At 39.3% G+C, this 27741-nt stretch overlaps 1 protein-coding gene and 1 long non-coding RNA gene across 3 annotated transcripts in view; one reads left to right on the plus strand and one right to left on the minus strand.

Moving 5' to 3' along the window:
* The first annotated feature begins 949 nt into the window (after positions 1-949).
* LOC131382110 (uncharacterized) lies at positions 950-27663 on the plus strand. Its single transcript, XR_009211282.1, has 3 exons — positions 950-1019; positions 25272-25358; positions 27568-27663. It is a non-coding gene; the product is annotated as an uncharacterized LOC131382110 (long non-coding RNA).
* The window catches only part of SLC17A3 (solute carrier family 17 member 3), a 29789-nt gene continuing 12307 nt past the window's right edge, over positions 10260-27741 (minus strand). Inside the window, exons 4-13 of one of the 2 annotated variants that reach the window (XM_032140483.1) lie at positions 27431-27664; positions 27259-27346; positions 20907-20993; positions 16257-16375; positions 15957-16118; positions 15546-15675; positions 15303-15450; positions 14872-14962; positions 10782-10918; positions 10260-10700 (exon numbers count right to left, since the gene is read on the minus strand). In XM_032140483.1, coding sequence (XP_031996374.1) covers positions 10784-10918; positions 14872-14962; positions 15303-15450; positions 15546-15675; positions 15957-16118; positions 16257-16375; positions 20907-20993; positions 27259-27346; positions 27431-27664 — 1194 coding nt within the window. In that variant the 3' untranslated portion in view covers positions 10260-10700; positions 10782-10783. The remainder of the gene's footprint in view (positions 10701-10781; positions 10919-14871; positions 14963-15302; positions 15451-15545; positions 15676-15956; positions 16119-16256; positions 16376-20906; positions 20994-27258; positions 27347-27430; positions 27665-27741) is intronic. The other variant, XM_032140484.2, reaches the window with a different exon arrangement.

Raw genomic sequence — 27741 nt, forward strand, 5'->3', positions numbered from 1 at the left:
AAAATCAACTGCTGCCTTCCTCAGAAACAGATCCTGAGATGAAGATTAATGTTAAAGTGATGTAATGGTATTTTCAGGAAAACAAACCAACAACAAAAATAGTAAGGAGGTTGGGAAGTGGGCAGGGAAAGAGAGGAGACCAAACAAGGGTACGAAAACAAGCCAAGTATGGAGGAAGGTAATTTTGGACTAATGCTGCAAGATAGCAGTGGGAACAGTGTAGTCTGCACCTCAGATTCATCCTAACCAAAGGTACAGAAGTTAGAGTATTTATATGCCAGTATCCATCAGTGGTTGGCTACAGGGTATCAGGTTTTGAAGGGAAGGCAAGGGTTAAAGAAGGACATACACACACACACATACACACACACATACACACACACACACACAGAGAAAGAGAGAGAGCGTGGCTTAACAGCAAATGCAGGCTTTATGTCCAGCATTAGACCTACGGAGGTGGGAGACCAGCTTAATGTCAGGGCCCACTGCTGCTTAAAGGCTGGGGCAATTTATAGGTCTGGGCAGAAGGGATCTGGCGGGGGCATGGCCTAATGCCTGGGAAAATGTTGATTACGTGTTCCCAGGATGAGGCCATTCTAGCCCTTGTTCCGGCTGAATGTGGTGTTCTTTGCAATTCTGCACTTTCTCCCAGGAGAATATGATAAAAGGCAGGCTGTTTCTTATGTCTCAAACCCCTGTGGAATGTTTCACTTTGACCAAGGTCTGAGAAATGGCGGTGGGGGAGGCTTACAAAGTGGTGTAGTTTGGACTAACATTCTTGCCTTCTACTTTAATATAAAAGGGAAGGGGGTGTTGTTGACTATCTGGTTGCTTCCTGCTGAACAGGGGCTCTGTTATCAGGGTTGGGGTTTTGAAGTAGTGGGTGTCTGACTTCAGAGTTGTCTTCCTGGAGCCGCTGATACCAAACTTGGCAGAGGAGAAGGATGGCATCAATGCGTTTCTGGGTGGTTGCCTGGACAAGAGAGTTCAGCCTTCGGGAGATAAAGCAGGATATGCAGGTGAGTACACATGGGTCAATTGTTAGTATTTGGAGGAGGAAGGTTAGGGGCCCTAAGAAACGGGTTACCCAAGGCATATAATTTAGGAGGGATGACCCGTGCTACCAGGAGTTAGTGACTTGATGTTGGATTTCTGCAGCCCTGTTACAGAGCCCATGGGCTTCTTCATGAACAATGTCATATTCATAAACATTAAAAAGCATTCTTCTTGGAGATATACACATGTGCCCCCATTTTCAGTGATTAGCAGGTCTAGGACCCTTTGGTTTCGGAGAATGACTCCCACAAGAGAGTTTATCTGCCTTTGGAGGCTTGTAATGGAAGTATGCATGTCCTCTAAGGTATTATAGAGGACTGTAGAGATTTTTTCAATATAGGGAAGTTGAGGTTGATATACTTGCTATTCCAGTGCCAAGTGCATCTGAGATGCTTAATCCTGTTACCAGAGGAATGAGATGTAGAGCCCGCTTAGTGCATGTGGAGGAAGATGAGACAGAAGCTACCAAAGGAACCTGGATGGTCTGGTTGTTTAGCAAAATGCTGATGTTTAAAGAGTGAAACCAGAGTGTACGTTCTTGACCAAATTGCCGGCAAGCAAAGATAAGAGTTTGTGCCATACAGAAAGAAAAGACCGGGGATTGAGAGGCAAAAGTTGTAAGTGAATGTAGCGAGCTATGAGAAGATGGGGGTTGAATCCTGGACAAACTTTTGTTCCAACATTTTGTTTCTCCAAGTTGAATAGCTATCAGCAAGGGAAGCCCCTGTGAGGGTCTGATAGGGAATGTTGGTGTGAGAGGAGGTGAAGGCTGCTGGTTTTGGAGAGAGAGAGAAATGGGTTTTTGTTAACTAATAGCCATTGTGGCCCTGATGGGGCAGAAGGATATAGATTGCAGTTGAGGGAATTGTGTGTGCATTTTTTTTCCAGGGAGCACCCTTGGGTTGGATACATGAAAAGCTGGGCCAGCAGAGAGGGGAGGGGTTGGTAAGAGGTGTTTTGTGGAATCGGGCTTGTAACATGTTTAGTTTAGAGGTTATGAGGTGAAGGACGGTGACAACCCTGTGTGTGATGAAGTGAGTGGATTTGATAGATTGGAGGGAAAGGTGTTTAGCTGAGAAAGATTATAAACAGGTTTCAGGAATGGATTGGCTGAGTAGGTAAGATGCGGGTTGATTTTGGACCAGGGTTATGTAGTTAGGTTAACAGAAAGGGCAGTGAACTTCTGGATTTGTGTGGACTAACAAATTTAACAGTTGGAAGAAAGAGGGGTGTGTGACTGATTTAAGAGGCAGTGTGTGAGGCTGACAATGGGGGCCCGACTGCCAGAGGTTGCAGAGGGCGGGGGGCACTTAGAGTACCCTACAGACAGAGAAGACAAAAGAAGAAAAAGGAGATTTGAGGAGTGAATATTTGGAAGGCCCTGCAGCCATAGCTCCTGGATTAATGTGAGAAATTGGAGTTGACTATTCAGGGACGTGGGGAGAGAACACCAGGAAATATCTGAAATAAGATATGAGATAAAAGATTTACAATTGGAGGTGGAGAGTGTTATGGACTAGGGCCTTCTGGATTGGCAACTTCGGGAATTTTTAAGTGCACTGAGGTTGGTCCTGTGAGGGAGGAAGAATATTTTGGGGGTGAGGAAATTTCTGAATGTGGATCTGGTGCTCTTTTTAGTTCGGAATGGTGTGTCCAGTGTGGAAAGGATGTTATTTTTGCCTCTGTGGGAGTAGCTAGGATAACCTGGTGAGGGCCCAGCCACTTAGGTTTGAGAGGGGTGGAGGAGTCTGCTATCCAAACCCAGTGCCCTGGTTATAAGGACAGGGAAGAGTGTTTTGAGGATGGACTTTCAGGCTGGGGCAAGTAAGCGTTAGCATACTGTCTTATTAGATGTGTGATATATATTCCCTCTAAAACTTGACGAGGTTTACACCTTTTTTTTTTTTTGCCAAGTTTGTGATCTTTCTTAGTGGTAGGAGTTTCAAGATATAACTTGTCCTTTACCTTGGAGATGATATTCTGGCATATTCGAGACCACTGGATCCCTGAAAACTTCACTTACATGGCTAGTCCCTGACACTTTGTAGGCTTTCTCTCCCCTCCCCTGGGAGTGTATATATTTTTACATGGCATCCAGAGTCCTTGTTCCTTCTTGCTATTCAGCTTTAGTTAACATAACTGCATGCTTATAGTGAAACAATGTGATGTTGCAGATAATCAAGATCCTTTCAGATTGTGTTGTGAAAGAGGCTGGTGAGTTAACATATTCCTTGACAAAACTGTGAAAGAAGTACTGTTGTCTACCCCAAGTTAATGCAAACTATTGATAATCCTCCTCTCCAATGGCCCTTCCAAAGAACACACTCGCCATATCAATACCTGTATAGGAAGTAACAAAGCCTCTGTTGATGTGTTCCATCTGGCACACCATATGCAATTAAGGCTACCACTGGATCCCATCTGTGGTGGTCCTCCACCATCTGCCACAATCTATTTATTCTGGGGCCACATTGGTGAGTTGAATGGGAATACAGTAGAGATCATTACTCTAGCATCTTCTACGTCTTTACAAATGACATTACTGTCTGCTATTCCACCTGGGCTGTGGTATTGCATCTGAATTACTAATTCAGCAAGAGTGAACGGTTTTTGAGCATTTTCATGTAAGCTTCAATGATATTAAATCCTGAGTCACAGCAGTGTGCCCTCATATTAGCAAGATCTCCCTTATCTGGACTTACCTTCTGCCCCCCAACACGCTGGTCCCATATTCTAGGCATGTTCTCCTTGTCCCTTCCACTTTAGCAGGGCCAGCACTACACTATTTGGACCATCCTAAGACCTGACCTAGCTATTTGTCAAGTATTCAGGTTTACTATTTGTTAAGGTATTAGAGAACATGAGGATAGAATTTGACTAAGCAAGTATCATCTTGCAAGGCATCTGTATCAGCTGTGTTTTCTGCATAGGAATCCTCAGGAAATGGGATGTTGCCATCCTGCAGCATGGGGTACTGGGATAAGGATACCAATAAGTTTGAGGGTAAATTTCAGGCCTTGACTTTAGCGTGAGACTTCCCAGGACTTGACTTTAGTGTAAAGTCGGGTGTTTGTCTTTGTGTTTTCTGCTACTCTGACAATCAAATCCTGAGTCTGATCTTCAGAACATGTCTACCCTCTGCTATTGGAGATCAGGATATCTTTAAATGCTGCCAGGGAAATTTTCTGACTTTCACACCATTCTCTGATGTAATTGGCCATCTTGAGTACATCAGTGATCATGACCACCATCAAACAGCCAACTTCAAAGTTGTTCTAATTGCCATTTCCACACATTTCTCAAACGCTAGAGGTATTGACCAAGCCAGTGCCTTCCCTTACACCTGTATCCCATCTTTCATTCCAATGCACGACAGGACAGAGTCAGTAATTGTAATGCTACAGCAGGCCCAGGTTATCACCAATGCTTTTACAAACATCAAGGGGGTCCCTGGGCCACCTGGCTTGTCAGTGATACAACTCTGGAAGTTATTATAAGAATCTGCATCCTAGGTCTTCTTGTGGAAACAACTGGCTTAGGTCAAATTCTTTAGAAGCAGACCCTGAGATGAGGATTCCTGTAAAAATGATTCATTAGGATATATTTCCAGGGAAATCTGACTGAGGAGAGCATAAGTAGATCTGGAAAGGATATAAAGTAAAGTCCAGTTCAATTATTAGGGGATTTGGGAGATAGTGTGGACCTTACTTGCCAAGCAGAAGCAAAGGGAGATGGAGCATTTATATCTGTATAGTGATGCTTTGAGTAAGAGCTGTTCCCAGGCAGACACAAATTCCCAGGCACACCCAGGTTGGCAGGCAAAACTGGCTCCTGCAGCCTGAAGGAGCTCTCTAACAGAAAAAAACAGGCTCCAGGTGTTGGGAATGAAAACTCATCAGGAGCTGGTATGCAGCAAAATAGTAAAGGGAACTGAGGGGATATGGATGGAGTATTGAGTGTATGCTATAATGACTGAATGCAACTATTTTTAAATTTTGATGGGAAAGAACCTCTAGATTGATTTATTTCTGCACTTCTGCACATATACTCAACATGTAGTTAATGTGGGCATTGTCTCAGACTGAACCTAAGCTGTTTTCATTGCTAATATTCAATAATATCTATACATGCCTGGTGTATGGAGAAGTCTAGTAGAGTTGAAGTCTCTAGGAACTTCTTCATTAGTGACTAGAGAGCCCCTGGGAATGAGGAAAATCCCTAAGAAACTTACCCAAAGGAATAATGGAGGCAGGCACACAATGTCAGTATTAGCGATCTGGTAACAATGGTTCAGTAAATAGAAAAGAGACGCAATTAATGGAAGAGTAAAAGTGAGTGTAGGCTCTAGAATCTCATGGAAGAGAGTGGCTGGTGGGTAAGAACTAAAGGATTGGCTTTACCAGAAACCTCTCCAAGACACTGTAGACAAAGCAGTTCTGCTTGGAAACTCATGCAGTGAATTGGAGTGAGATATTTGGAAGATGCCAATGTTTCAATTTAGTTCACCAGATATTCATTAAGTACTGACACTGAGGGCTCAGAGAAGCATGGCTCAGCTTTGGAACATCACGAGTTTCAGCTCATTGACAAGGTTAAAGATCTTTCATTTATATGGACCATTTCCAAAGTCCTGGTGGGAAAGAGGGCACTAGTGACATGTTCATATATTCTCATATTTTTGAAAATTTCTAGAAGTAAGCCATTTTAACCACAATTGTTTAAAGTTACTATCTCCATCCTATTGGGTACCATAGTATTATAGAGTTGCTCTTGGCATTTGTTGATATGGTGAAGGGAAGGCTGCAGTGGGAATGTATTTCATTGGACTAAAATTTGGGATACATTTATGTGGTTTGGGTTGATAATGGGCATAGTTACATTATTGCTAGCTACCTTGGTATAGAAATAGCTTCCTGGAATACTTAAATCATCCACTGTGCCTGTGTAATGGGATATCCAAATAATGGAAAAGAGTAAATTAAGTGAACATATTGGAAATGGTTTTAAACTTCATATTGACTTGACACAAAATCTTGACATCACAACGATAACACAAAACTCATAAAAACAAGTCCTTCATTAGGATTCCCAGAAATATTTGAGCTTCATTGGAGACTGAAGATTTGATAGAAGCAAACTGTGACTGGAGTCACACAAAGACAATTTTTTCCCCCATAAATGTGAATCATTACCCCATCCCTGTCTGAGGTTGGTGTTGCCTGGGGAAACTAAGGTTTCACAATGCATGTCATTGTCTTTGAATATCACCTAAAAATTTCCTGTCTTAATAAAATAGCTCACTAATTTTGCCTTTAAACAGTTCACTCTCAGTATCATGTGGATTATACCTATTTAAAAATTCACACTAAAAATTACTAGATGAAAGATGTGGTACTAGAGGCTGTGCATATGCCTAGAAATGAATTTCTGAACATGAGATCATGTGAAGGGAGATTGGAGTGTATGGATAAAAGCAAGACTACAGAAAAAAATACCAAGCAGAAATCCATCCTAAGTTGGTGCATCTCTAGTCATATGTGTGCTCAAGCAGGGAGGCCAGGTAACTGGATCTTTAATAGAAGAAACTGGTCACTTCTGGACAAACAACCCAAAATGCAGAATTTGAAATGTGATGAAAGTGAGCACATATGAAGAGCAGAAGGGGAACTGTCCCTTGCCCTTTGTTAGAACAACAATGAGGTGAGACCCACACTTCGAGAGGAGAACTTTCTCATGATGTTGAGTCAGACCTTGATGGCTGACCCTCAAGTGCCCTCCTTCCTTCAGGATTCTACACTCTGATGGTGAAATACCAACTAATGAAATATCCCTCTCTGCTATATGCCCATCTCCCTTTTTCAAATTTTGTGAAAATATTTCTCTTACTTTCTCTACCCTTTCATTCACTCACCAACAAACTGCGAACCAACCTGTACACTCATCTCTCTGCTAAATGTACCCTGAAAAAGCTACCAAGAATTCCTGATCACAAGGTGACTAAGTTCCTTTTCTGACCTCATCTACTTGAACTTCTTCACTACATTTGTTATTGCTCATCAGCGGTCTTTCTTTTTTTTATTATTTTTTATTTTTTTATTCTTCATTTTTTTTTATTTATTATACTTCAGGTTTTAGGGTACATGTGCACAATGTGTAGGTTTGTTACATATGTATCCATGTGCCATGTTGTTTTGCTGCACCCATCAACTCGTCAGTTAGCATTAGGTATATCTCCTAATGCTGTCCCTCCCCCCTCCCCCCACCCCACAACAGTCCCTGGAGTGTGATGTTCCCCTTCCTGTGTCCATGAGTTCTCATTGTTCAATTCCCACCTATGAGTGAGAACATGCAGTGTTTGGTTTTTTGTCCTTGTGATAGTTTACTGAGAATGATGTTTTCCAGTTTCATCCATGTCCCTACAAAGGACATGAACTCATCATTTTTTTATGGCTGCATAGTATTCCATGGTGTATATGTGCCACATTTTCTTAATCCAGTCTATTGTTATTGGACATTTGGGTTGGTTCCAATTCTTTGCTATTGTGAATAGTGCCACAATAAACATACGTGTGCATGTGTCTTTATAGCAGCATGATTTATAGTCCTTTGGGTATATACCCAGTAATGGGATGGCTGGGTCAAATGGTATTTCTAGTTCTAGATCCCTGAGGAATCGCCACACTGATTTCCGCAATGGTTGAACTAGTTTACAGTCCCACCAACAGTGTAAAAGTGTTCCTATTTCTCCAAATTTACAAGAAAAAAACAAACAACCCCATCAAAAAGTGGGCAAAGGACATGAACAGACACTTCTCAAAAGAAGACATTTATGAAGCCAAAAAACACATGAAAAAATGCTCATCATCACTAGCCATCAGAGAAATGCAAATCAAAACCACAGTGAGATACCATCTCACACCAGTTAGAATGGCCATCATTAAAAAGTCAGGAAACAACAGGTGCTGGAGAGGATGTGGAGAAATAGGAACATCAGCGGTCTTTCTTAAAAGGCCATGCCCATGAGTCTTCAATGAGAATTGTACTCTCCTGTTATTTCTCACACTTACACACCTGACTCTTTCATCTCTGTTATGTGTGGGCATTTCTTTTTTTGGCCCTCCTTAGATGTTGGCATTCTGTCTTGGCTTGTGGTTTTCAATCCACAGGCTCTTCTTGAGTCATTTGGTCTAAACTCAGGTCTTCAGTACTGAACATTTGCATTTTTCTCCTTTATCTTTTTCTCCATTTCACTCTTACAGTTTCTATAAGTTTCAGATTAATGATCTGGCCCCTTATTGAGCTTGCTTGCTGCCATGGCTTGAATTATGTTCCCCCAAAAGATGTTGAAGTCCTAATACTCAGTATCTGTGAATGTGACTGTATTTGAAAATAGGGTCTCTGCAGATGATCAAGTTAAGATGATGTCATTAGAGTAGACCCTGATGCAATATGACTGATGTCCTTATAAAAATAGAACATTTGGACACAGAGACAGATGTGTACAGAGAAGAGATGATGTGAGGACTCAGGGAGAAGGCCATCTACAAGCCAAAAATTGCCTGAGACTACTAGAAGCTAAAATAATAAAAAAGGCATAGAACAGATTCTTCCTTATAGCCTTTAAAAGGAACCAACCCTGCCAACACCTTGATTTTGGACTTCTAGAGCTGTAAGACAATAAATTACTTTGTTTGAGCAACTTAGTTGGCGGCACTTTGTTACAGTAGCCCCAGGAAGCTAATACACATGTCCACATGATTATCCCACTATTACCATTAACTCAACATGTCCCAAAGTCAAATCATGATCATCCCCCCTGAAAAGGGCTCATCTTGCTACATTCCCTGGCTTAGTTGTTCAGACCACTCTCTATTCAGTCTCTCAGGTCAGAGACCCAGGACTCCTTGACACTTTTCTTCTCCTGCATCCATCTAGTCAAAAACCATGATCTTCCAGTTCTATCTTATAAACATTTTTCATGTCTCTCTTCTTGTCTTCATCTCAGCTTTTTCTGCCCTCAACACTGCTGAGGTGAGTTCAGTCCTCACCACTGCTGTGTAGGCCGCTGCACAGATGGTCATTTAACTAGTCTTCTTGATTCCCAAATTAGGTCAGAGTGTACTACCTAGAAAGAAAATCTGCCCATGTCAGTACTGCTATGATTCCTCTCATACTGCTTGTAGGTTATACCTTGAACTCCCTAACACAGCAAACAAGACCTCCTTACTCTGGCCACTCCCACTTCCCTAAATCCACCTTCTCTCCTTTCCTAACTGATTATGCAGGCAAGTGATTCCTTTCAGAATCCATCCTGCTTCTTGCTTTTATTCTTTTGTGCAAGTTGGGCTCCAGTGTAAAATATCTTACCACTTGGTAAGATTTTACCATCACTTGGAATCGACACTCCTCATCTGGTCTTTCATGATGCCCTACATGTTCCTCTGCTGTTGTACCTAAAACAGTGTAGTGCTATCAATTATTGTGTCTGTCCTCCATGTTAGGATGGAGAATGACTGTGCCTCCTTTACTCCAGTGTCCCAAGATTCCAGATTCCGGAACATAACAAGATCTCAGTAATTGTTGTGTTTATTCAAGCTTGGCCCTCTAAATCCTTGCCTTGATTTTTCACTTAGAACTATTGTCTATCACATTGCCTCTATATGAAATGGCTCGATGCCTCTAATCTTTATTCTACATGATAGAAATCAGAACAGGGATCAATCTAGACCATGGTCCTGAACTCACCAACACCTACAAATTATCATTTTACAAAAATACGAATTCATTCATATTTGAGCTTCATAAGTAATTGAACCACTGAATTATTTGGATCCCAGAAGAAGAAAAATGACAGACTTACAATGGGTAATTTGTGAGCATTGTTGAAAATGACAATTTACACAGGATTAGGCAGGTGGTAGGGAAAACACAAGGGATTCTGGAGAACCCCATGGCTTGCCAAATAAAGGCAGATAAAACAGGCTGAAGGGACAAGGAAGAGAGAAGTTACTAGAACATATGGAAAGGGCTGCCTTCCAGGAGCTGTGAACTGCAATAGAAAGCTCAGCCAGCTGCACACCCTAAAAGAGAGACTGTCAGAGATAAACATCCCCTGACTCTACCTATCTCCCTTAAAAATCTAGCAGAAGCCAATGGACAAGGGAGTACAGGATGCAATCCATATGGGTCAGCCTTTTGGAGCCTGAGCAGGATGGAGATAAATGGAGGACATACAGGAGGGAACACATGGACAATACCCAACCCAATAAATAGAAAGTAATATTAATTTTCACAAACAGGAAAAATCATTCCCCTAGTGAGGTTGTCACCCTGGATTAAAGGTTTTAAAACATTGTTTCTTGTATCCAGTAATGGAATCTAACATACTGGGTCCTACACAGCAAGCCCTCTTAATCCATTGTTAATTCTGTGAAGATGACAACTGCGTTCTTAGTTATCATTTTAGTTGAATTTTTATTCATCTTATATTTCTCTCAAAAAAAGTCTGAATAAAATAATGAACTGATCTCATAATTGAAAAGAGCCACAGGAAAAAAAAATCTTTTCAATGGTATTTTCATCGCGGAAGCCTTCTGTTTTATGCAATACGGTGCCTAATGACTTTTCCATCCAAGGTGGGATAACTAAGAAAGGAAAATGACATAGAATTTAAAACTTCAGCTGCTTCTATGGCTATAACCATGCATAAAATCATTACCCTTTACCTTCATAAACGAGTGAGTTTTCTCTCTTTAGCCCAGTCTTGGACATCTGCTTCTCCAAATATGAGGTAGAAGATTAGTCCTAACAGGTTAACGGCAAACAGCAAGAAGAAGACATTCCTCCACCCAAACTCAGGGTCCTGGAGACACAAAACCCCAAGTATATATTACCCCTTTCATATTTTTCTATGAAACATTATATTAATAGTTCAGATGACAACATTCACTGGTGGGTTTCCTTGTAGAAATTCATTTCCTGAAAGTGGCTCGATAGTTAAATGCGAAGGATTTCAAAACATATTGAGTGTTTTTTTTTTTTTTTTTTTTGAGACAGAGTCTCGCTCTGTCGCCCAGGCTGGAGTGCAGTGGCGCAATCTCGGCTCACTGCGAGCTCCGCCTCCCGGGTTCACGCCATTCTCCTGCCTCAGCCTCTCCGAGTAGCTGGGACTACAGGCGCCCGCCACCACGCCCGGCTAATTTTTTTGTATTTTTAGTAGAGACGGGGTTTCACCGTGGTCTCGATCTCCTGACCTCGTGATCCGCCCGCCTCGGCCTCCCAAAGTGCTGGGATTACAAGCGTGTTGAGTGTTCTTAATAAAGGGTATTTGGGGAACTTTGTGATTAACCTACATAAATGCATTTGTCACTATTTATCCAAGTGCCATACATTTTCTCTTTTGCATGAATCTCAACTATATAAGCTAAGCTGAGAATCAATAGTTAAATGAGTTTACAGCATATGAAATACCTATGCATACATCACACACTTAATGTTTGCTTTCATTATCCCCTTTTTGGCATGATTATGCAAATGAAATTTTTAAATGTATAATTATTTACAATTTTCTAGAAATTTTGCTTTTTTCAAATCAATTAAATTTTAAAAGGAACAATTTTATCACTATTTGAAATAGATAACCAGAATTACTTGCCTTTAATAAAAGGCAACCATAATGAATGCAATGAAACCAAAACACTGTTATTCTAGTGAAAAGAAAACAATGTTCATAGCAGCCTTATTGATAATAGCCAAACAACTCAAATGTCCATAAGAGTACAATAGTTAAATTGTGATTAGCCATGCAATGAGACACTACACACCAGTGGAAAAGAACAAACTATTATAACATCCAGTGGATGAATCTCAAAAACATGATGGATGGAATAAGCTAGGGTAGGTACTATATGATTCCATTTCTATGAAAGGCAAGAATGGGAAAATATAATCTATGAAAACAGAAGTGAAGGTAATAGTTACAACCAGGAGGAGTACTGAATGGAAAGGAGCACAAAAGAACCATCTGGGTGATGGAAATATTTTTCTTTCCCTTTTTTTGTTTTTTTTTGAGACAGAGTCTCATTTTGTCGCCCAGGCTGGAGTGCAGTGGTGCAATCTTGGCTCACTGCAGCCTCCGCCTCCTGGGTTCAAGCAATTCTCCTGCCTCAGCCTCCCAAGTAGCTGGAACTACAAGTATGCACCGCCACGTCTGGCTAATTGTTTTGTATTTTTAGTAGAGACAGGTTTTCACAATGTTGGCCAGGATGGTCTTGATCTCCTGACCTCGTGATCGCCTGCCTCAGCCTCCCAAAGTGCTGGCTTTACAAGTGTGAGCCCACCGCATCTGGCCGGAAATATTCTTTTCTGAAAAAAACTTTTAGGCTCAGAGGCACATGTACAGTTGTGCTATGTAGGTAAACTCATGTAATGGGGGTTTGTTGTACAGATATTTCATCACCCAGGCGCTAAGCCTAGTCCCCAATAGTTTTTTTTTTTTTTCTGACTCTTTCCCTCCTCCCACTCTTCACTCTCAAGTAAGATCCAGTGTCTGTTGTTCCCCTCCTTGTGTCCATGAATGCTCATCCTTTGTCTTCTACTTGTAAGTGAGAACATGTGGTATTTGGTTTTCTGTTCCTGCGTTAGTTTGCTAAGGATAATGGCCTCCAGCAACATCCATTTTCCTACAAGAGATATGATCTCATTCTGCATAGTATTTCATGGTGTATATGTACCATTATTTCTTTATCCAGTCTGTCATTGATGGGCATTTAGGCTGATTCCATGTCTTTTCCATTGTGAATAGTGCTACAAAGAACGTAAGTGTTCATGTGTCTTTATGGTAGAATAATTTACATTCTTTTGGGTATATACCCAGTAATGGAATTGCTGGGTAGAATGGAAGATCTGTTTTTAGCTCTTTGAGGAATCACCACACTGCTTTCCGCAATGGTTGAACTAATTTACACTCCCACCAACAGTGTATAAGCATTCCCTTTTCTCTGTAACCTCTCCAGCATTTGTTATTTTTTGACTTTTTAGTAATAGACATTCTGACTGCTGTGAGATGATCTCATTGTGGTTTTGATTTGCATTTCTGTAATGATCAATGATATTTAGCTTTTTTCATAAATTTGTTGGCTGCATATATGTCTTTTAAAAATTTTTTATTTCATTTTGTTATTATTTTTAAATTTTTTTATTTCCATAGGTTTTTGGGGAACAGGTGATATTTGGTTACACAAGTAAGTTCTTTAGTGGTGATATGTGAGATTTTGGTGCACCCATCACCCAATCAGTATACACTGAACCGGATTTGAAGTCTTTTAACCCTTACTCCCTTCCCACACCTTCCCCCTGAGTCCTCAAAGTCCATTGTGTCACTCTTACGCCTTTGCATCGTCATAGTTTAGCTCCCACTTGTGAGTGAGAATGTATGATGTTTGATTTTCCATTCCTGAGTTACTTCACTTAGAATAATAGTCTGCAATCCCATCCAGATTGCTGTGAATGACATTAATTCATTCCTTTTTATGGCTGAGTCGTATTCCATCATATATATGTATACCACAGTTTCTTTATCCATTCATTGATTAATGGGCATTTGGGTTGGTTGCACATTTTTGCAATTGTGAATTGTGCTGCCATAAACGTATGTGCAATTATCTTTTTCATATGATGACTTCTTTTCTTTGGGTAGAAACCCAGTAGTGGGATGGCTGGATCAAATAGTAGTTCTACTTTTATTTCTTTAAGGAATATCCACACTGTTTTTCATGCTGGTTGTACTAGTTTACATTCCTACCAACAGTCATCCAGGCCAACAACAATGGCCAACCTTGCAGGAGTAAGGTAATATTGTATTGTGGTTTTGATTTGCATTTCCCTGATCATTAGTGATGTTGAGCATTTTTTCATATGTTTTTTAGACATTCAGTGGGGAAAGGACACCCTATTCAACAAATAGTGCTGGGATAATTGACAAGCCACATGTAGGAGAATGAAACTGGATTCTCATCTCTTACCTTATACAAAAACCAACTCAAGATAGATCAAGGACTTAAATCTAAGACCTGAAACTATAACAATTCTAGAAGATAACATCAGAAAAACCCTTCTAGACATCGGCTTAGGCAAGGATTTCGTGACCAAGAACCCAAAAGCAAATGCGATAAAAACAAAAATAAATAGCTGGGACTTAATTAAACTAAAGAGCTTTTGCACAGCAAAAGAAACAGTCAGCAGAATAAACAGACAACCCACCGACTGGGAGAAAATTTTCACAATCTATACATCTGAGAAAGGACTAATATCCAGAACCTACAACGAACTCAAATAAATTAGCAAGACGAAAATAAACAGTCCTATCAAAAAGTGGGCTAAGGACATGAACAGACAATTCTCAAAAGAAGAACGTATATATCTTCTTTTGAAAATAATCTGTTCACGTTCTTTGCAAACTCTTCAAAGTGTTCGTTTGTTTTTTGTAAACTTAAGTTCCTTGTAGATGCTGGATACAAATTCAAAGTATTGCCCAAAACATAGCAAGTTGGCATTTATGCATGGAATCATTATCCCAAGACATCTATGCAGCTGTGTGGTTTCAGTTTCAAAGATAGCAATCACTATTTAGTTCTTTGCTTGAGAATGAACCAGGCTTTAGGTAACCCAAGAAATGATTCTATATTTTTCTTTACCAGGTTCATCTTAATGACAAATTACCCAAAATTTAACTTTATTTTTCAGTCTTTGAATACGTGCTATCACCTTTATAAGTAGATTTAGCAGAGCATTTTTGGAGTGACAAAATAATTGTACCTGACTAAGAAGAAATCCACTGACAGTGGGTACAATGACAGGTGCTATGCTCGAAAATCCTCTTGATGCTCCCATGAGAAAACTGGAATACCTGTGGGTGACAGGAATGTTCCACTCTAGATCCAGAGACGTTTGACAGTATCCTTCAGCCCTGATCCATGTATGAATCTATAACTCAATTATATTTTACAATTATATATAATTATAATTAGACAAGTATATCAAAAAGGACTTGCACTATGTATATTCAAGGAGAGGGATGAAGACAAATCAATACCCCTTCCTCAACATACCTGAAAAAAATGGCCACAGGTCTATCTGTGGTTCTTCCCCTATGGTTTATTCATTTCCTAAGTTTGGGGATCCCAGAAAGCTGAAAGCTAATTCTTTTAAAGAAAATGTGAAACTGATAGTGGAGATCAGAGTCCTACCTTGGAGCAATATCTAAGACATTGATATAAATCCCTGACTGACACAATGTGCTTAATCCACACGAGAGCGTCAGCAAGGCAGTTGCTGTGATATAGCTGGAATTGAGGTAAGGCAGAGATACAATGAGTGCTGAAGAGGGGAGACTTCCTAGGAAATGAAGAAGAAACAAATTAAACAGTGAGATGCATTCTTTGGCTGTTTTATGCTACGCAAATTATCTGACCCTCAAGCTCTGTTCTTACCTAAAATTGTGGCAATTTTCCTCACAGTGATGAGTCTAAACTTTTTGGTTAGAAGGAAATCTGCCAGATAGCCTCCCACCATGCCTATGACCCAGGCAACAATAAAAGGAAGGGCAGATAGAAGTCCATTCTAAAGAGAAAAGATTGAGTAAATTACCATAATAAAGGCAGTGAGACCACAAATTTTGTTGATAAATTACTACTAATACTAATGACATTCTGAAATCATACTTTCTTAGGAAAATCAGTAACCTCTTAAATCATACCCCAGAAAAGCTACTGGCATGAGTATTAAATATTAGATTATTTTTGGTAATAAGAAATACATTTCTCAGATGGAATGAATAGTGAGGGCAGAGTAATTGGTCAGCTATACAAGCAGGAGAAAGGAAGGGAAGGAAACATACTCACGTCTCTGATGTTAACATGGTACACAGAGCTGATGTAAGTTGGTATGTATACAATCATTGTGCTAACTAACCATTGATGGCTGAAACAGCCTAAACATATGGACCAAATGGGTAGAGATCTGAGCATAGCTTTGATGGGAAGAGGCTGCTTAGAAGACCTGACCTGAAAACAAATTTACTGATCAGAACGGTAAATCCGACAGATGCTCACACACTTAGTCACCCTTAAAAATCCAGATTTAAGGCCTCAAGAAAATCCAGATACAAGGTCTCAGAAAAGTGTTGGTGTCTTTATATGTACCTGTTGTTTCAAGGAGGATATGATGTATTCTTTTTCTGAGGTGCTTATCCATGGATAGGAAACGGGGTCATCATAAATCACAACAAACCAGAGAAGGCAGCAGACACAGCCAACACCTCCTGTAAGCACAGGGTAAATTTGGCAAATGGGCTGTTTTCTGCTTTTTGGGTGAACTTCTTTTATGTTGGGATATTTTCTGGTATAAGTTCTAGGAAAAGCTCATGTTCATTATATCCCTTTTCCATTTCTGAAACAATTCACCCATTTTACATTTCCTGTTTATTTTTGTGTGTGGAAATTACCGAGCCTAGAAGTGGCACCACATTTGATATCTCAATATTTTTAATATTAGCCATTCTGATAGGTGTGTGGAGATATCTTACGGTTTTTATTTGTATTTCTTAAATAATTAAGGATGAGTTGAGCATCTTTTCATGTGCCTATTTTCCCTCTATCTTTTTTTGATGAAGTGTCTTTGCCCAATTTTTTTTTTTTTTGGTTTTTTATTATTGAGTTTTGAGAATTATTTACACATTCTGAATAAAAGTTCTTATTATACATGTGTTTTGCAATTATTTTCTCCTGGGATCAGCTTGTCTTTTTATTATCCTAACAATGCCTTTTGATGAGGATATATTTCTAACTTTGATTAAATCCAATTTATCAATTAATTTTATGAATTATGCTTTTGGTGTCATATTTAGGAAATCTTTCTGTAAATAAGAAAGATTATAGCCTATGTTTTCTTCTAGAAGGATAATAGTTTCAGGTTTTAGATTTAGGTCTGGGATTCATTTTGGTTAATTTTTATATATGATCCAAGGTATGGATGGAAGTTCATTTTTTTGCATGTGGATATCCAATTTTTGAGCACCTTCTGTTAAAGAGACTATCCTTTATCTATTGAACCTTTCTCAAATATCAGTTCAGTTTACTTTATATGAAATAAATAGAATCATGAGTCTATGATTCTATTTTGTTTCATTGATCTATTTGCCAATCTTTATGTCAATACCACTCTGTCTTAAAGACTATAACTTTATAATATGTCTTGACATCAGGTAGTGTTAGTCCTATAACTTTGTAATTTATTTTTAAAGGTGTTTGGCTATTCTAAAATCTTTGCATTTCCATAAAAATTTAGTTTTTAGTGCACAGCCCTCACATATCTTTTGGCAGGTTTATCCCTATGTTGAATATTTTTTATGCTATTGAAAATCGTACTGTTCTCTTTAATTGACATTTCTAATTATTTCAGCTTTTCTACATCTGAAAACATCTCTATTTTGCATTTGTTTTTGAAACACTTTTTTTTTCACTAGGTCTAGAATTCCAGGTTGACAGGTTTTTGTTTTTGTTTTGGTTTTGGTTTGTTTGTTTTTTTGCACTACTTTAAAGGTGTTGTTCCACTGCCTTCTCTCTTGCACTGCTTCTAACAGGAAGGAATGCTGCATTCAGCGTTATCTTTGTTCCTCTCTCTATAACACATCTTTTAGCTTTGGCTACTTTAAGATTTTCTCTTTACTTCTGGTTTTGAGCCATTTGATTAGAATGTAACTTGATGTAGTTTTCTTCATGTTTCTTGGGCTTGAGGTTCATTGACCTTTTTGGATCTGTGAATTTATAGTTTTCATCCAATTTGGAAAATTTTTGGCCATTGTTTCTTCAAATGTTTTTGAGAAATGTTGTTTTTGTTCTCCCATCCTACTCCTCTGTTTTGGGCACTCCACAACTTGCTGATGTTCTCATTTTAATATTATAATTTTCTCTGTGTGATGCATTTTGGATGATTTCTATTGTTGTTTTTAAGTTCATTAATCTTTTATTTTATTGTATCTAATCTGTCATTAACTGCATTCAGTGCATTTTTCATCTCAGATATTGTACTTTTCATCTCTATAAGTTGTATTGGGTCTTCTTTATATTTACTATGTCTCCACTTAACTTTCTGAACATACAGACATGCTATAATGTAGCTATAGTAACTATTTCAATGCCCTTGTTTACTAATTCTAAAATCTCTGTCAGCTCTGGGTTAGTTTTGATCAATTCATTATTCTCTTCATTATAAGTTGTATTTTTCTCCTTTTCTTCATGTCTGGTAATCTATGGTTGGAGCCAGACATTATGAATTATATCCAGCTGGGTGCCAGATAGTTTTGTATTCCTGTAAATCTTTTTAAGCTTTGTTTTGGGATATGATTAAATTATATGGAAATAGTTTGCCCCTTTTAGGTCTGGCCATCACCATTTGTTAGAGAGATCCACAGCAGTACTCCCTATAAGACTAATAATTTCTCACTACTGAGGAACAATATATATGAGTATTCCATCCAATGACCCATGAATTATGAATTTTTTAGTCTGTCTTATGAAAATGAGTACTATCTGATTTTCTGTGAGTGTAGGCACCGTCCTCGGTCTTCACCAATGATTTTCCCCTGCCTACATTGAAGTCCTCTTTTTCATTCTTGATATTGGTTATTTTTCTTTCCTTTCTCTCTCTCTCTGTTTATCTCTCTTTCTCTCTCTCTCTCTCTCCACCTAGCTAAAGATTTGTCAATGCTATTGATCTTTTCAAATAACCAATTGTAGATTGAACAAAATCTCTTTTTTGGTTTAAATCCATTAATTTCTGCATGTATTTTTTTTTTTTTTTTTTTTTGGAGACAGAGTCTCGCTCTGTGGCCCAGGCTGGAGTGCAGTGGTGCTATCTCGGCTCACTGCAAGCTCCACCTCCCGGGTTCACACCATTCTCCTGCCTCAGCTTCCTGAGTAGCTGGGACTACAGGTGCCCGCCACCACGCCTGGCTAATTTTTTTCTATTTTTAGTAGAGACGGGATTTTACTGTGTTAGCCAGAATGGTCTTGATCTCCTGACCTCGTGATCCACCCGCCTCGGCCTCCCAAAGTGCTGGGATTACAGGCGTGAGCCACCACACCTGGCCTTCTGCATGTATTTTTGTTATTTTCTTACTTCAGTTTGATTTAAGTTTACTTAAAACTTCTCTTTCTAGGTATTTTAAGGCATAAGCTTAGATCATTAATTTGAGAACCATCTTTTCTTTTTTTTTTTGAGACAGAGTCTCGCTGTTGCCCAGGCTGGAGTGCAGTGGCGCGATCTCGGCTCACTGCAGGCTCCGCCCCCCGGGGTTCACCCATTCCACTGCCTCAGCCTCCCGAGTAGCTGGGACTACAGGCGCCCGCCATCTCGCCCGGCTAATTTTTTGTATTTTTAGTAGAGACGGGGTTTCACTGTGTTAGCCAGGATGGTCTCGATCTCCTGACCTCATGATCTGCCCGCCTCGGCCTCCCAAAGTCCTGGGATTACAGGCATGAGCCACCACGCCCGGACTTATCTTTTCTAATATAAGCATTTAATGTTAAAAGTTTCTCTCTAAGATTTGTTTTAATTACATCCTACAAAATTTGATATATAGATTTTTCATTTTCATTCAATTCGATTAAAAACTTTCCCTCGTGTCTTTTTCTTTAACTCATTGGAAGTATGTTGCTAAGTTTTTAAATATTTGGGGTATTTCCAGAGGCTTTTCTGTCACTGATTTCTAGTTTAATTTTATTATGTTCAAAGAACATATTTTCTATTATTTTCAACTCATTTAAATTTGTTCCATCTTATTTTTGTAGGCCATAAATTGTCTATCCTGGTGAATGTTTGAAGCACACTTGAAACTAAGTACTCTACTGTTGTTGAATAAAATGTACTTAATCTGTGTTCTTATTCTATTGATTATTAAGAGAAGAATATTGAGGCCTCCATCTTTAATTGTGGATTTGTTGATTTCTCCTTACTCTTCTATCAGTTTTTGCTTCATGTATGTTGAAGTTCTGTCATTAGGTGCATATACATTTCAGATTGTTATGTCTTATTGTGAATTGGTAATATTCCTTGTTCTGAAGCCATTGTTGTCTGATATTAATATATCCCCCCAGTTTTCTCTTGATTAATGTTTCCATGGTAACTAACATCTTTGTTCCCTGGACTCTGTACAGTCCCAAGAACCAACAAGACTCTATCTCTGCCCTCAAAGAGCTCACTGTCCAGAAGGGGAGATAAATGTATAAACAAATAAATGCAAACTAATGAAAGGTTTGAAAGTAGAATGTAAAAGCTAGTAAAGTGCAAGTTATGGAGGGAGCAGTTCTTTCTCGATTTCTAATAACTAAATGGAAGGCTTTGGGACAAATGCTGAGGTTGGCAAAATTCATCCTCTTGGTGTTTCATGTTTTCTCCTCTCTAAGAAACTTGAGACTTAGTCAGCATGCCTTGCTCCTGTGCTTAATCTGAGACAAAACCCACAGCAGCACCTACCTCTCTGGATTTCTTCCTTCCGTGTCTTACCACTGACCTGCAAGCCTATCCCCTACTGCCTTCAACGGCAGCAGAGTATGCCTGATTACCATGTGATAATAACACAATATGGTTCGTTAATAGCACTTTATAATAGGCAGGAGAACTTCCAAATTTTTTTATGGCATTGGCTAATTATTCCCTTAGATTAAGATATTTTGTTTTCTAGGATTTATTTGTCTTGACTTATTTCCTTTGGAAAACTATACACAAAATATACTTACTGAGGAGAATCTTTCTGCATATGAAACTCTGGGAACTGGGAAATAGTAGCTTACCAAAGATATAGAAGACAAAGGGCCACCCAAGGGTTTCACTAATGAAGCCACCTATCAGGATGGCAGTAAAGCATCCCAGTAACATTCCTGCAAAGAGAGAGAAAGTAAGCTGTGGGACTCTAGACTTCTACCTGGCAAACACATACAGATTGATAGATGACATATTATAGAGCAGTAGCTTTAAACCATAAGGAGACGAGCATATTAGAATGCACAAACTTCAAATTTATGATTTAAGAACATATAATTTCATATGTTCTCCTGAGAGCACATTTTTCTGGTAGTTCCCTATAACATAGCAGATGACTGTCATACTTCCTTTCATGTTCTTTTAATTACACAAGTTATATATGCTTATTGTAAAAGTAAACTACTACAAGGAGCCAAAGTTCCCCCATGTGCCTTCCTAGCCATTCTCACTCTTCTCTCTAAAATTAACGATTATATATAATTGTATATATATAATTGCATATTATATAATATATAATTGCATACCTTTTCTTTTCTGCACACATAAATAATATATATCTACACATAGTCATCCTCTTGGTAAATGCATTTATGTAATATGTAGACAGAAAGCTAGATTTTATTATAAGTGTGCTAATAAATCTTTTAACTTTTATAGCTTTTCAGAATGTTCTAATATGGTAGGGCATGTTCCCTTTTTATCACTTTTTCAAGCATTTCTAGGTGATTGTGTTTTTTATTTTCCGGATGAACATTAATATTAAGCTGTCAAATACTATATATATGTATAGGTATTATCATTTTTAAATAAACAGGATCATAATGTTTCTATTGTTTTGTGACTTCATTTTTTATTCAACAATTAGTCTTGTAAGCGTTTTTATGTCATTCTAGATTCTACGCAGTTACTCTGAACATAGACATAATTTATTTCTGCACAATAGAATAGCAGAAGTGGACTTGCTAGGTCAAAGTCTACATCAAAGGCTATGTGAATTTTAAATTTTGGTAAATACTGACAAAGTACCTTACTAGGAGTGTGTACCAAATTAAATTGCCAAAAATATTGGGTTTTTTTTTCTCATCTCTTTGACAGCATTTAATATCCTCAAAGGTTTTTTCTTGTTGTTGTTTCTTTTTTTGTTGTTTGAGACAGAGTCTTGCTCTGTCACTCAGGCTGGAGATTTATTACAATGGTGCAATCACAGCTTACTGTAATCTCAAACTCCTAGGCTCAAGCAATCCTTCTACCTCAACCTCCGAAGTAATGGAATGACAGGTGCATGCCACCACCCTTGGCTAACTTTAAAAAATTCTTTATAGAGATGGGAATCTTGCTGCGTTGCCCAGCCTGGCCTTGAACTCCTGGCCTCAAGTGATCCTTCCATCTTGGCCTCCCAAAGCACTGAATTACAGGCATAAGCCACCACGCCCAGCCCCTCAAAGTTTTTAAAAGTTGCCTTTCCGGCCGGGCGCAGTGGCTCACGCTTGTAATCCCAGCACTTTGGAAGGCCGAGGCAGGCGAATCACGAGGTTAGTAGTTCGAGACCAGCCTGGCCAACATGGTGAAATCCTGCCTCTATTAAAAATACAAAAAATTAGCTGAGTCTTGTTCGGCGGGCACCTGTAAGCCCAGCTACCCGGGAGGCTGACGCAGGAGAATCGCTTGAACCCAGGAGGCGGAGGTTGCAGTGAGCCGAGATCGCGCCACTGCACTCCAGCCTGGGCGACAGAGTGAGACTCTGTCTCAAAAAAAAAAAAAAAAAAAAAAAAAAATTACCTTTCCAATATTAATGAAAAAGTGAAAAAGAGAGCTGGGGGTGGTGGCTGATGCCTGTAATCCCAGCACTTTGGGAGGCTGAGGTGGGAAGATCAGTTGAGGCCAGGAATTCAAGCCCAGCCTGGGCAATGAGTAATATCCTGTCTCTACAAAAAACAGAAAGTAAAAAATTACCCAGGCATGGTGGTGCCTGACTGTAGTTTCAGCTATTCAGGAATCTGAGTCAGGAGCATCACTAGAGCCTAGGAGTTCAAGGCTGCAGTGAGCTGAGATCATGCCACTGCACTCTAGCCTGGGTGGCAAAGGGAGACCTTATCTCAAAAAAAAAAAAAAAAGTAGAATAAATAATAAAGAGTATCCCATTTTAATTTCCTTTTTCATAGTAAAGTTGCACATTTTTTTCTATCTTTAACTATCATTTTTTATTTCTTCTGTGAACTGTCTGTTCATAATCTTTTTATCTTTGTTTCTTTTGCTTGTTTAATTTTGCCTTAATTTACAGAATCTTTATGTATTGTGAATGATCCTTTGTCTGTATGCTGGCTGCAACAATTATCCTCCCATCTTTAACTTTTTTAATGTTGTGTTTTGTAATTCAGCTGTAAGTTTTTATGGAGCCAGATCTCTCATTCTCCTCTATAATGACCTCTACGTTTACTCTTTTGTTTAGAAGATCTTTTCCCACCACAAAATGTAAAAAAAAAAGAAAAAAAAAGTCACTTATTTACTTGTGTTGCCTCATTTAAGCCCTAGTAGTCAGATTTATAACTGAGTAAATAGAGAGAAAAATTAAATAACTTGCCAAAGGTCACATTGTTAATAACAGGGGAAGGTAATGTTGGAAATGAGACTGCCTGACCCCAGGCCACAGATACATGGAGGTGGAAAACAGCATCTTTTTCTACCACTAAGTCCACCAAATTTGCATCTTTTCCTTGAACTCTCTGCCTTTGCTTTCACTATAATGGGGGACAGTTTCCTGCATTGCATCCATCCAAAGCCAGGTCCCTTCTTGTCCTCTGGACCCCATCTCCTCCAATCTATCCCAGGCTTGGACTCCTAAGAGTATGCATTCTCTCTCTGCATCCTCACTTCCCTCCTCAACTCTTGAATCTTTCCCCTCCACATGCAAATATAGCTTCCTGTGGCTCATGCTAAAAACAAAACAAAACAAACCCTTCAGAACCCCCTCCGTGCACTTTGACATTTCTCTGCCTCTCTTCAAGGCAAAACTTCCCAAAAGACTGTGCTAACTGCCTCCATTCTCTTTCTTCTTGTTCTTTCCTCAGCCGATTCCCAACACACCTCCATTTTCACTCTCAAAACACTGACATGGTTCTTGTTAAGGTTTTTTGTGACTTCCACCCTGCCGGACTTGTGGCCACTTGCTCAACCCCAGCAGCATGTGATACAGTTGGCCTCTGACTGACTGTTGTCTTGAGGCATCTGTCACACACACCTACCTTGTTTTCCCACTGCCTCATGGGAAGCTTCTCAGAACATTTGCTGGCCTGTCATTCTCTTCTGTCTAAGGCCTGAATGCTGGAAGGCCTCACAGATATTCCCTTGGTTTTCTCCTCTTCTCCATCTATTTTCTTTCTCTAGATGGTCTTGTCCAGGACCAGGGCTTTAAATACCATTTCTATTGAAATACTGAGGAATTTTCAGCATGTCCTGTTTTTTCTCATGTCGCTACCAAATTCCAAATTATAAACCAATCTCCATTCAGATGCCTAACAGTTCATGGCTAATAGTTGATTTACACTGGCTTACTTAATGCTCAAATACACACACACAAATACATATACATGCATTCACATCTATCATAGGTTGATATCACGTGTATCAACCTGTGTGTGAGCTGTATCATATATATGTTCATATCTAAAGTGTATTTGTTTTGTTTTCATGTTTTGGGCTTCATTAAAGTTGTATCATCGTGGATGTCCTTTTCTAAGACACTGTAATGTGTTTGCTGTATTATATGAGAATATTCATTTCTACCATAGAAAATAAATAAATTCACCTTATAAGACATTAGTCAAATATCATAAGATGTGTTGGGTATTGACTATAACAAAGTCAGTAATTTGAGAGATATTGATAGACAAGATTCATAAACTATGTAAATTAAAGATAAGTAATTTACTAAGAATACTATGTTTATCTTTGAACATAGATATAAAAAGATACGAAGACTAAGAGACAAATAATATCAGTCAGGCAATGACTTTAAACATGAGTCTCTGAACATTCATGGAGGTTTAGAGGCACTCAATCAGGGAAGCACTGAAGCTTGTGAAATTCAAATATGACCATCTCTTCCCAACTCTGCGTTCAGTGACTTGGCTGAATCTTGAAATCAGCTATGGTGGGAGTGTTTAGAGCACAGAAACTGATAAATACTATAAATGAGCTTATTTTCCCCGCTAGAAAGCCTGTTTAACAACACAGCACTGCTGACTCAGTATTTGTCTGGGCCTAATTCAGCACCCACTAGAGATACCCATTCTGTCTCCACGTGCTCAAGAAATACAAAGCCATGGCAGTTAGTTAGTTCTTTAGGGAATGGAGCTGTGGCCAGCAGCACTTATCTTTGTGTTTTTCCCATACAGCAAGTACATGTCATTGGCCCTGATGCCTTTCCTCTGGACACCCCTGTTTGAACCTCAACTCTGGTTCTCAGAACCACACCATCAGTGGTAAGGCTGGTGCAGCAGAAAGACAGAGAAAGGATGTTTGAACACTTGAACATTCTGCACACTTGATTCAGGTCGTGCGATCCTTCTACCTGCTTGTACTCTGTCTCACATGGGTTAACATACCCCATTTCCAGTCCTCCCCCTTACTTTTTACCCTGTGTTTTAAATTGACGTAACTGTGCAATTACAGCACCTAGTGTGGTCTGTGAGCCTATCTGTTCTATGACCTCTAGGATAGCTTGTCCGGTAGTGTACCTTAGGCTACCAAGGTATCAAGGCATTTTCCTCCATGATAGATGTGCTTTATTCATACAACATTTGTGTTTCTAAGATTAATCTATGTTGTTTCATGCAGCTACAGTTTCTTCATTTTCACTGCTGTATGATATTGCATTATTTTTAGATTAAAGGTGTTTGGGTTAATTTTTCTTATCACCTATTAAACCTGCCTTAAATATGAACTACTGGTTCTGTTTGGTCTGCTCAGTCCCTTAAGTTACTAACCTCCTTAAATGGCTGCAAAGTTTCCTATCTACAGTAGGTGCACCTTTCTAGGCTCCCTTAGAAGATACAGTACACCGTGTCCTATAGGCTAGCAATACTTGAGCCCTTCGACTAAAGGCAGGTGCCTTCTGGGGTAGTCCTATGCCAACCTTATGAGCTGAGCAATTCCATCCACCAGTACAGCCTGCAGAGGAGCCCCAGGATCATCAGAAATGGCAATTTCTGTAAGATCTACTGAGGAAAGCAGGCAGGTTCAGCTCACTCCACCTGCTGATGGGATTCTCCAGTGGGTTTCTGTTGGGTGCCTTCAGACAATCATTGGCTCTATGCTCTCTAAACCAGGTTTGGAGGCCAGAAAGGATCACCTGCCTGGAGCCTCTGAAACAGCCCTTCAACACCAAAGATGAGAAAACTTCTGGAACCTGCACCCTTTGTAGGCTACTGAGATTCCTCTAGATACTGTCATTTGACCTATTCTGGTTGTTCAGTCTCTATATACTCAGAAGTGAGAGGAAAGGGAGTTGCTACTTTCTATAAGGTCACTGTCTTCAGTCCAAGTCTTTTAACTTTTCTTTCATGCTTTCCATCTCCTGATTTTCTTGTGCTATATTCTGAGATAATCCCTCAGTGTGATAAAGTGAATTTTCTGAGTCCAAATTGCAAATGGCAGAGACTAATCCTCCAGAATTGTGAGGGCTTTAGAGTGTGCTGTCAGTCACGGTGTGTGTGTAGCTTATTTTCTGGACTTGAAGGGTCCCTGCCTTCTTGGTACTCATAAATTACCTGGAGAGTTACCCTTTTTTTCTCACCCAGCACCTACTTTAGCAGTCTCCTGTTTCTTAGCCATACACTGTCCATTTTCCACACTTCTCCAGCATAACTTAGACTTCTTCCTCCAGAATATTCATTCAGAGCACAGTGTCCAGGCAGATAATTATCAGAAAGAAGTTTTCAGGACAATTGAGAGCAACTCCAAAGAAGATTAAGTTGAATCTTTACCTTCCACTGAATAATGGTATAAACTCCTAAATATCAGGAATTAATGTATAAAGATAAAACCATACAAGATGAAGAAAAAAAATCATGGATGAAGTTTCTTTTATAACCTTTCCATCTATGACTCAAAATCCAGATGCCATGAAAATGATCAATTTGACCACATAAAAATACTTTTTAAACGCTCTAAGTCATAGTAAAAGCAAAGTTATGCCACAAATGACATCCTAGGGAAAATAACTGAAAGTCATGTCATAGACAAAGGACTAGTCTTTTTAATTTAAAAAATACTTCATTGACATTGAGCAGATGATGAGGAACCATGCAATGAAAAGTTGTCAAGGAACCCAGTGGGAGAATGTTGGATTGTAGTGTACCCATTTGGATTACATGTCCTTACCTGATAAAGCAATGCTGCAGAGTCTGCTTCGTTCATGTGGAGGGCTCCACTTTTCCCAAATTGCAAACTGACCCCCAAGTATTGAGGACTGAAATTAAAATGATTAGAGTTCTTAATGTGTGATGCCATGTAGAAATTTATATCCAATTCAGATTTATAAAATATTGGGTACCTGGCTTAGGCCCTGGACTATTCGAGTTACAATGAGGAAGACTATTCCAAAGTCAGCGGCCAGAGGGATGCATAGAGTGAGAAATGAAGTTGCAAACAAAGAAATGCCAACCACTCGCTTTGTTCCTACTCTTCCAGCCAGGTATCCACTGGGAGCCATTGTCAGTATGCCACCATAGCCAACAGCACCAAAGATGATGCCTTGGATTTGAGGAGACCAGTCATACACAGGAGCCTTAGAGAAACAGAGAATGCTGTAGTAAACCTTACACAAAAAGGTTCTTACATACCCTAGAAAGCTTCTTTAGACAT

The sequence above is a fragment of the Hylobates moloch genome, unplaced genomic scaffold (assembly GCF_009828535.3).
Source record: "Hylobates moloch isolate HMO894 unplaced genomic scaffold, HMol_V3 SCAFFOLD_20, whole genome shotgun sequence".
NCBI lineage: Eukaryota > Metazoa > Chordata > Mammalia > Primates > Hylobatidae > Hylobates > Hylobates moloch.